Below are 11,308 nucleotides of genomic sequence, written 5' to 3'. Positions count from 1 at the left end.
GCATCCATAGCAATATCCTACCAACAACGTCTTGGATGAACAAAGTGATTATTAAATGAGTCCAAACTAGGCCTATACAAAGGCATACAAGAAGAGGTGGTAGTTAGGCAACACTCGTCAAACCACATCATTTTACATTAGAATTATTTTTTTTAATTGTAATAGTCCAATTACATATCAGGTTTTAAACCTCCAATACAGCCACATAATAGCAGACAAAGACAGCAATTAAACCAACAAACTTTATTTACTTAGCTTAATGGACAGTGTTGAGGTAAAAAGGAACATCAATTTTCAGTTTTAATGCTGTAAATTCATGCAACCCGTTTTGTGTAAAAAATAAAAAATAAAATAAAAAAATCCAGGTGTCTATGCAACATGTCCTTTTGTCCAGCCCATATAAAAATTATATATATATATATATATATATATATATATATATATATATATATATATATATATATATATATATATATGTGTGTGTGTGTGTGTGTGTGTGTGTGTAGCTGTTGAAGACTATATATATATATATATATATATATATATATATATATATATATATATATATATATATATTCTTAATTACCATATATACATTTGGTTTAAAACAAAGGCAATATTAGCCATCTTTACTATACTGTAGCTGTGTGTCATAATCGTTGCAAAGAATTCACAAATCACGTCAGAGCAGAAAACACAACTATTTCTAAATATAAAATAAAAAATGTGCAAATTGCATTTACTTATTTACTGTGTACACTACACGTGTAAATAAAAGCACATACAGTATGTTCATCCATGCGTCATCCTCAGTCCACCATGGATGGTCTCACCAAATGAAAGGGTGCGTGGAGGTTGTTGGGTTTGTAAAGTGCTGATACTGCGGTAGAAGCGCAAAAGTTGATGGCTGAAAAGGTTGGAACCCTCGAGGACCGCAGGATGATGGAGGAACCACGCAGCCTCCCTTTTCTTTCTCGCCAATGCACGTTTGATATGGTTTACCGTCCCGCACTAGAATCGGCACCACGACCCTGCGCAGCACCGGAAGAGGACCGCAATCCTGGATACACTCGACCCGCGCTCGCTTCATCTTATACCTGTGGTTCTGAAACCAGATCTTGACCTGTGTTGGGGTGAGGCGGAGGAAGTGCGCAAGCTGCTCGCGCTCCTGAGCAGACAGGTAGCGTTGCTGCCGGAAGCGTCTCTCCAACTCATAGGTCTGGGCCTTGGAGAACAACACACGGCGTTTCTTCTTCTTCTCCTGATCTGCCTCAGCAGGGGGATCATTAGTCCCTGTGGAGTCAGGGGACGCCTCCAGATTGCTCTCATCCGAGGCTGAAAAATACCACAGTGGAACTTAATCATGTGTGCAGAAAAAAAGTTTGCTTTAGGCCCAATCTTGTTGCACCACTACCAAATTATAACTACGTCAGCTAATGAAAGGTACACCACACACTTAAGATATCATGTGCCCTTGCTAATTAATAAATAAAGTACGTTAAATAGATACAAACTGGATAAAAGCTAACATGGAAAAAATATGGAACCACCCCAGCGATGATGGAAAGTGTACTTTGTTACCCTTATTTCTGAGAGAGGGATAACTTACACATGCAGTGGCCTCTGTCGCTGTCTGGCCAGGATGAGAAAGGAGAGCCAGAGAGCGGGTGCAGTGGCAAAAGATGCGCTGCGCTCTCGCTGTCATTTTCTGGTAAATCCAAAATACTCCTCACAGTAAAGCTGAGCCTTGCAGGAACGGCCATGATAACATAGGTTTGATAAATTTATTTGTCTTCAACAGCTTTCTCCAAGGACGAGCCGTAGAATGGTGCTTGATCCGACTCCAAGTGATAATGTGTACACTGGTGTGGCTCAGTTTATATAAACAGCACTTAGCACAGCTCAACAGTAGCCGCCTCCCCATTCAGCCACAAAGCACCTGCAATGACTCGAGTGCTTCAGTCCCAGCGACGGTAGGTGTGAACCCTGCTAAGAATAGGCCGCTACTTTCACAATGACTAAAGGAAACCCTCTTCATCATTACCGATTCGCTCAAGTCGTGAAAATAGGGCACAGATAATGGTAATTGTTGAGGCTGAATCACGTCTTGGGTGGCAAGTGACAACAAGAGAGCATCCCCTCCCTCTCCCGCCCAAATAACATATCACATATTTGCATACAAAGTGATCCACTAGTGTTTCCCCCCCCCCCCCTCTTCATTCCTTCATCTCTATATCGAATGTACCATAAACAGAAGATAACTGTACACTTAAGCTTGCATGTGAATCATTTTCGGATTATGAAACAAAATTCAGAATTTTTAAAAATTAAAAAACTCAAATAGGGAATTCATTAAGAGAAGAGGGGCATAAAGCATAAGAAAAGTAAACCCATGAGCACTGATACCAGAATTGACTATAGCAAGTTGTCTTATATAAATCCGGATGCTTCACCATTTAAAATGAGGATTGTTTTTAGAAATGGTCGATAAAGTAACTCATTTTCGAATTATGACAGTTTATCTGACATTAGTTACTGTATAAGGGACTTTAAATCCCAAATCCAGACAAAGTTTCACAGCAGTGAGGTACATTCGCAAGCGTCCGTTTATTAACGATTTAATTCACTGTGGTGTGGGTTAAAGATGCTCAAAGAAGGTGCTAGAAATTGGCTGATGTTGGGTCGAGTCCCTCACTTTAGCAGAGAAAGTGTACGAGGCAGTCAGTGGACTGTTTTCCGAGTGACGGGCTGCGTCCTAATCCGTTTATCGTCCTAAAGAGTATGACAAAATAGTAGCCTACGCCACCAGAGAAGTGCAATTTAAGCATTTGTTTGAAATAGCTCTTTGTAAAACTGGACTGTTTATTTCCAAACAATACAAAATGGCGGAGTGTTTATCATACAGATTTATTAGTATTAAGATCAATGCCAAGTCCCAACAAGTGCCCTGAGTAGGTCTATTATATTTTATATCTAATATATCTTACCCTGTGTTTTTGTGCCTCTCATGTGATTCAAATTAGGACTATTTGGACTTGGTTTTAGCATTTAGCATTGCTACGTTTGTTGTTGTAACAATTGAATTATTTTAAATAAAAGCTCGCAGTTGAGACAGGAAGTATGTTTCAGTCGTTTTTTTTTTTTTTTTTTTTGTTGCTATGATTTCTTTTTGGTACTGGACCGGAGTTAAATACGAAAGGGATGTTGATCGTTTTGTTTATTTTTTTTTTTATGTACAATTAATATTCATGGACTACTTGAATGGAAGACGTGCATTTGGTGCTGCTGTAAGATAGAGCCTATATTATTAAAGCAAAGGGTTTTTTTTCTGCACACATGATTAAGTTCCGTTTTTTAAACTTTTTTTGTTTTTGTTTTTTTTTTTGTAAATTGTTCATCTCGATTCAGTGTCATGGAATCTAACCGTGACTGCAATAATTGTATACAGAGAGACATGTCCAAGTTGAAATGCTACCAAAATCAGTGAGATCAGGAGACTAAAAAGTAAGTAAAATGCATGCCATCATAGAATTTAGTTCGTCATTTCGGACGTAGTTTCATAGGGCACCTGGCCGAGAGCCTATGTACACTTTCCTCCCAGTATGAGCGTGGATATCCCTCCTCTTCTGGTCGTCCTGGGTGGTCGGACGGAGGAAAAAAGGGAACACAAATACATGCCAACCAGCGACTGGGAACAAAAGAGGGAAATGTAGCCCCGCGTCCGAGACCCGTTGGAAGCATTTGTTCCAGTCAAGATTTTGCATTTGTTCAGTGCTTGAATAATGCTTGATTGACGCCCCTGCACAATGTCCTTTAGCTCTCTGGAATAAATCCGGGCTTGTTCCGTGTTGTCATGGTTTTGAATGGGAGCTGGGTCACTATCTTCACTATCTTCTGCTCTGCATCTCCACCGGCTTCCAAGTCTACACGAAATTACTAATTATGCATGTAAAAGCTGATACAACAGGCTGTTCGTTATCTTCCAAGTGGTGGGTTGTTACAGCACTTATAGTTAATGAGAAACAAATGACAGTGACCGTTGTTTCATCATTAATGTCGTGGGTTTTAAAATGCTTTATCATTTTAGACCATGGGTCGTTAAATAAATAAAGAACGTAGTGTGAATAAAAAGATAAGATGTTCTTCAGTCAAACATGTTTGATCTGGTACACAGGCCTACCTGATTTATTTATTTATTTATTTATTTAGATTTGCCTGCTAGGTTTGCATGCACTTCTGACACTGCTGATTAATGGATTACAGTGGACTTATGCAACGCGTGTCAGAAAGTTTACCAAGCTCTTTGCACAAGTGCAAACTCTCAAGCGCAAAAGTAAAGCCTTTGTGCACGTAAAAGTTTGTTTCTAACACCCCCTTTTATGCCCTTAATCTATTACACACCTACAGATGAGTGAGGACTTTGCAGAGTGGACACTCTCCCCAATCCCCAAGAGCTCTTCAGAGCCAAATATTTGCCCTAGCAGGCTCTTCAGATTTAAACAAGACCAAAAGCTACAAGAAAAAAAAAATAATCGAAAGGAAACATTGCAGGGCTATGGCCACCAAGCTGTAGCAGAGTCTGTAATAAAACACACACACACACACAAAACACAAGTCAAATACATATAATGTCTTAACAAATTAAGCAGAAGGTTTAACCCAATAAGACTAATACCATTTAACCGACAAGCCTAATACAATTTGCCTCTGATAATAATAATAATAATAATAATAATAATAATAATAATAATAATAATAATAATTTGCATTTATTAGTAGCATTACAATTAAGATTTTAAGATTCTTGAGGTTCCTTTTAAGTTTGAATGGGTTTCTTTTACAATAATATAACTTGTTTACTCTGATTTATGAATACTCTGTTAAACACAGAAAAATATTCTTTCGATTACGTTCATTATGTCTTATATTAAATATAGTTAGTTTTTTTTCTTTTTTATCAGACATCTATCAGATGTCTGATAAAAAAGAAAAAAAAACTAACAGAAAAATATTATATATGTAATTATGAACAGGATAAAGCGGCTATGAGATGAGATGAAATATTTAATTATTCATTTCATTTTAAAAGGTTTATTAGAATATGATGACGTTGCAATTTTGAACTTGCATTGTAAATTAATAATGATACTTTGATCGGCTAAACATACAGAATTCACATCACACACATTTAAAAAATGACGCCTGTACGTCTAATTTCATATCACTGTATATCTTGGGCTTGACCTTCATCCAAAACATACAATATGTTTCTGTTATGGAAACATCTGTTTGCTTCATATGTTTCAGTGTTATACAGATCTTCCCCCGCAGCTCTAAGAACTAATCACTGGAGTCTTCCTCTTTGTACCAGGTAAGATAAGACATTATATATATAATGTTTATATATAGTTTACATTATATATAATGTTTATATATAATCAGTCCCTGGTTTGTTTATATATATATATATATATATATATATATATATATATATATATATATATATATATATATATATATATATATATATATATATATATATATATATATATATATATATATATTAGAACAATACAGAAGACATCAAATCTATGAAATAACACATGGAACATATATGAAATTATGTGGTAAAAAAAAAGTGTTAAAAACAAAATATGTTTCATAGTTTAGAGCTCATTGGATCTGGAATATTCTTATCTCGGGGGAACAGTGGGGGAATACAGTCTGTTTTAAACTCTCCAATCCAACTGGGAACCTGGAGAATCCGGAGAAAGCCCATCCGGACTTGGAGAGTCAGGTCACTGAGCTCAGGATAGAACCAGGGAACCAGGGCTACAGCACCATCCACAATCACTTACAGCCTAATTTATATCGGTTACATTTAAATCCCTATATTTACGACCACAAACCAGATAACATGACCTTTATTGCCAAGCAATAAACTTTAATACTTTATTATATTGCTTTGGTGATGCACATTGGCTTTCCTAATTCTTGCACTGAAAAAAAAAAAAACCCTGGTGATGTGATTATCACTGTGAACACCACAAACAGCCAAGCCACTTTATCAAATATACCCCTACAACGTACAATCAACAGGACCAAAAAGGAAAAAAAAATCATACACATGATTAAAATTTAATGAGTTGACTTGATAGAAGCAACAATTTAAAAACTCACAATTGGACGTGAAACCCAGGCCACTTCAACTCTTGTAGGAGTCCAGATGTAGCCAGAGAGCGACATTTCCCTGTTTCAGTGCTGGGGAAACCCTCCTGATGATGCCTCTCGATGAAAATCAACTACCACGTTTCTTTTTTTGCAGTTTGTCTCACTAGTTAATGCAGAAAGATCAAACAGAGTAATTGTAACACAAGTAGTAACACAATGCTACTAGAACGCTAAATAACTGTTTAACATGCTATATTTACTTCTTTGAAATAAGCATTGCAGTGGAGAGCATGGATTACCCCAGCCACAGATATGGTGTGTTCGTTCGTAAATTAACAACATATTAACCCGTTCATCTGGATCTTACGTGCAATTCTAACGTAGAAAATGCAGTGACGTCTATTTGAAGAAGAAGAAGTTGTTGTTGTTGTTGTTGTTGTTCAATAAGTTTTTTTTATATTTGTTAAAAGACACGTAGACATAAAATTGCAATCTTAAGAATAAACAAGAGCAAGAAAATATCCACATGTATAAAAACCAGTGCTAATGCTTTGTAATTATAATTGTAAATTAAAGGAAAGCTGGTCGGTTAAAACAGATGAGCCAGTGTTTAGTGAATACAAAATAACATTTTACACTATTTTTGTTATTGGGCAAGATAGTTGAAGACTATACACTGATACATTGAAGACACATTGAAGGTCATGCTGTAGCTTTAAGAGCAACGTCTTTGCCAGACTTTCTGTTAATATTCATACGCAGTACTGTGCAAAAGTCTTAGGCACATGTAAAGAAATGCTGTAGACCAAGAACAGCTTGAAAATAATGAAATGAAATATTTCAACATAAAAAATACTATAAACAGCAGTAAGCCATAATAAATGAAATAAAGTCAATATTTGGTGTGAGACAACCCTTTGCTTTAAGATAGACAGATAGATAGATAGATAGATAGATAGATAGATAGATAGATAGATAGATAGATAGATAGATAGATATAAAACTGTACAATGAGTGCAGTTTTTTAAGGAAATGAGCTGTAGGTTTTACTGATCATCTTGCAGAAGCAGCTACAGTTCTTCTGGACACTTTGAGTGTCACACTTGCTTCTTAATTTTGCAACAAAACCCAGTAGCCTTCATTATGTTTTTTTTTAATCTGAAAAGTGGTCTCTTATCACTATAAGATACTATTCAAATACAAACTTTTTTTTTCCTGTAACATTTAATTTTGTGCTGGAAAACAAACATTTGGACTCTAAAATGTTTGACTCTATAATGTAGAAGTCATAAAATAGAAATCTATAACAAAGTTTATATGAAAAAAATGGCGCGCCTAAGACTTTTGCACAGTACTGTATATATTCCCTCATAACTTCCCTATCATTATTGAAACATCTTTTTTCTATTACCTCTTTTTTCTTTCTTTTTTTTCTCTTTGCATGGTCAACCATGTCCTTATTCTTAAATCTCTATCAGATTGCACTTGGCCAAAAGAAAATGAGTAAACTCCAGCAACATTTGCCAAGAATTCTTATGACAGCTGTAGATAGGACTTTAGAGGTGTATATGGGAATGAGTTATGTTTACAGTGGCGTTAAAAATCTTATTTTTGCTTTATGCAAACTATTCCAACCTCCTGTTGAAAGCTTATGCAGCTGTGTGTATGGTACAGGAGTACTGTATCACTGAATTCACTGTTGGCAATGTCAAGGCAACATTTCTGCAGGGTTCTTCTGTACCCAACCAAAGTAGTTTACTCATGGATAATCTCTATTAACATGTACCACAAATGCCACTTGTAATCACATCTCTCAGAGAGCTGTCACTCCAGTACAGTTCAATCAGAATTAGTGCATCACTTCAAGTTGATCAACACCACAGCGCATGTGAAACTATAGGCAAGAGAAACAATTAAGTTATTACAGATGTTACCCATTTATTGTGTATACCAAGGAGCAAAGCAAATATTCAGAGAGTAAAAACTGCCTGCCGTCACTGAGATGATGTATTTGGTTTATATTTGATCACATTGAAGTATTAGCATAACGGTTTAGTATCTTTCTTCCCACATTTTTATGGCTAACTCGTAACGGAATTGTGTTAATAATAATAATAATAATAATAATAATAATAAGAAGAAGAAGAAGAAGAAGAAGAAGAAGAAGAAGAAGTTGAAAGATGTCAAGATTGTTCCAGTTATAATCGGTACCCTGGGAAGTTTAAAGAAATGGCCGGAAGAGATAGAGATGGTTAAGGACATTGAACTGATGCAGAAGTCAGTTTTGTTGGGATCAGCAAAGATAATCCGCAAGGTTCTAGATATGTGGCAAGGACGGAAGGATGGGATGCGGTACCCAAGGCAACGGAAAGTGGCTCGATAGCTATCCCAGGAATACCAGCTTGCTCGGTTTATTCTTAGCTTGCTGTGAATGATATTTTGCATAATAATAATAATAATAATAATAATAATAATAATAATAATAATAATAATAAACTCAAATTCATGGTTTTTGTAGTGAAATTAGCGACCTCTGCGTTTTTCATGTAGAATTGCACACAGGCAGCAAATTAAGACGCAGCCTCCTTAATGAATAACAAACCGCTCTCAGGATACTCGTTAATTTAACCACGACTTAGTGGAAAACCTTGGGTCTTGGCTTTCATGTGGATGTTACTTTGACACTTACCACTTATCTAAACATCGTTGCAAACCAAGTACACCCCTTCATAGCACCGGTATTCTGTAATAGCAGGATAATGCCCCCTCCACAGTGCAAAAAAAAAAAAAAAATCTTCATTTAATTTGTTTGAAAATTTCATAACAATGTGCTCTTTACTTTACTTTACTTTACTTTACACTACACAATATTACAATTTGACAACCGGTACGGTGCTGTGGTGGTTAGCACTTTCGCCTCACAGCAAGAAGATTATGGGTTCGAGCCCAGTGGCTGACAGGGGCATTTCTGTGTGGAGTTTGCATGCTCTCCCCGTGGGTGAGTGTAAATGGTTGTTTATCTCTGTGTATCTGATCTGGTAACTTGTCCAGGGTGTACCCCGCCTCTCGCCCATAGTCAGCTGGGATAGGCTCCAGCTTGCTCGCGACCCTGCACAGGATAAAAGGATGGATGGATGGATGGACATTTGATAACACAAAGTTCAGAAAAATGCACTTATGCAAAAGGACCAATTACATACGCACCACCCACATGCTCACTCTGGTGTTTCCTCTCTGTTAGCTCTTCTGTCACCATCTCCTCTTCCTCCTGGCTTTCCACCTGAGGGAGAAGTGTGTTAGAAGTCCTTCTGATCATTTCTTTATCTAGTTTATATTTTCCATATTAAATTTTCCACATGCATTTAGTGGCTATAAGGTAACAGTCAAACAGGATACTCACTGTCACCCAGTTGGAAATCACAACCAAAGTCTCCATTCTTTTCTGTCTGGCTTTTACTGAGTGTGAAAGTCCTTTATTAAGAAGAACAGCATTCTCTGATTCCAGACTGGAGTTGCACTGCAGGTGAATTAGGAACAAGCAGGGTTTATTGGTTAAGTGTGGCCGATTAGAGTAAATTATTTTCAGACCGAAACTTGAGGCCTCTCGGCTTTCGAGGTAAAACTGCAGGTGAGAACCCATTAAGCACTTTCCCAGGCACCAAGGGCATAAATGTCTCAGGGACATTCATTGACGTCCATTACCGGGCCAGTCTGACCCGACTTAAATTGGCCTATAAAAACGTTGTCATTGTTTTCGTTCAGTCCTGGTCCAAATACATCTTTACATAATTAGGAGATCACACTGAGGGTGGGGGCGGCACGGTGGTGTAGTGGTTAGCGCTGTCGCCTCACAGCAAGAAGGTCCTGGGTTCGAGCCCCGGGGCCGGCGAGGGCCCTTCTGTGTGGAGTTTGCATGTTCTCCCCGTGTCCGCGTGGGTTTCCTCCGGGTGCTCCGGTTTCCCCCACAGTCCAAAGACATGCAGGTTAGGTTAACTGGTGACTCTAAATTGACCGTAGGTGTGAATGGTTGTCTGTGTCTATGTGTCAGCCCTGTGATGACCTGGCGACTTGTCCAGGGTGTACCCCGCCTTTCGCCCGTAGTCAGCTGGGATAGGCTCCAGCTTGCCTGCGACCCTGTAGAAGGATAAAGCGGCTAGAGATAATGAGATGAGATGAGACACTGAGGGTGCTCCTGCCTCATGCTCCCTTTGCCACGAAATGGAAAAAGTTACATCCAGGTAATTGAATTGATGCCCCCTTTATTACGATCTCCCATGTATTCAGCCTGTGGTCAGATATCGATCAAAGCCGGTCATCTTTAAGGACGTGTCAGTTCTATAACTGTGTAACTGAGGCTCAAGAAGAGAAAGGCTTCAGGATGAAGCAGACAGAGGTGATTCCAAAAGCAGAAATCTTTTAAATGATATATGATATGATATGATATGATATGAAGAATAAACAGAGATATGAAATAATTTTAATTACGAACCAATGGGTAAATAAAGTAAATTAAATATAAAATTTCAGGTAAAAAGTAGAAAGTCAACGTAGAAAGTCTGGCTTAAAAAATGCATATGAGAATTCAAAAATGTGCATAAGAAATTATATAGATTTGTTTATACACTGAAACGTCATCATTTAAGCGTGTGATGTGCACGTGCACAATATACTGATGGAGTATTTATATATTATGTTACGTAATCAAGAAGAGGCCTCTGACAGCATTGAAATAATTAATACGGATCAGATCGAGGAATCAGTGAGCCATCAATAGGCTCGAATCTCCACCGGGACACAACGAATTATTTTGTCCTGGTGTTGTTTTTTTTTGCCTGCAATGCCGCCATGTGCCTGGCAAATCCTGTAATTCCGAGAAATGTTGGTCCACATAGTCATACGTCATTAGTAAACAAATTATTTACTCCTTCTGTAAATAAAAGCAACATGAAACAAAAATCAAAGTAGATGCCTTGCATGAAGAATGAACAGGAAGCGGTCAAATGAAGCCGAGAGGGAAAAGGGACGAAGAAGAAAAGACTCCTTTTTTAAAGTAACGTCAATCTGATCTGCAAATACGAATAAGTCAGCTAATTAGGCTGCATTAACCGCAGTATCAATATCTAGCAAATAAAACCCT

The 11,308-nt window shown here is 37.5% G+C and overlaps 1 protein-coding gene across 1 annotated transcript; it reads right to left on the bottom strand.

Annotated features, from left to right (window-relative positions):
• Window positions 1-829: 829 nt before the first annotated feature.
• Window positions 830-2,052, bottom strand: nkx2.9 (NK2 transcription factor related, locus 9 (Drosophila)). Its single transcript, XM_060932811.1, has 2 exons — window positions 1,610-2,052; window positions 830-1,335 (listed from the first exon to the last, which is right to left on the bottom strand). Exons 1-2 carry the CDS (start codon window positions 1,761-1,763, stop codon window positions 830-832), a joined length of 660 nt encoding a protein of 219 aa, XP_060788794.1. The 5' UTR covers window positions 1,764-2,052.
• Window positions 2,053-11,308: the final 9,256 nt, after the last annotated feature.

This window comes from Neoarius graeffei, chromosome 11, assembly GCF_027579695.1.
Source record: "Neoarius graeffei isolate fNeoGra1 chromosome 11, fNeoGra1.pri, whole genome shotgun sequence".
In the NCBI taxonomy this organism is placed as follows: domain Eukaryota; kingdom Metazoa; phylum Chordata; class Actinopteri; order Siluriformes; family Ariidae; genus Neoarius; species Neoarius graeffei.
Note: the sequence above shows the minus strand (reverse complement) of the source record. Positions and strands in the feature narration are given on the sequence as shown.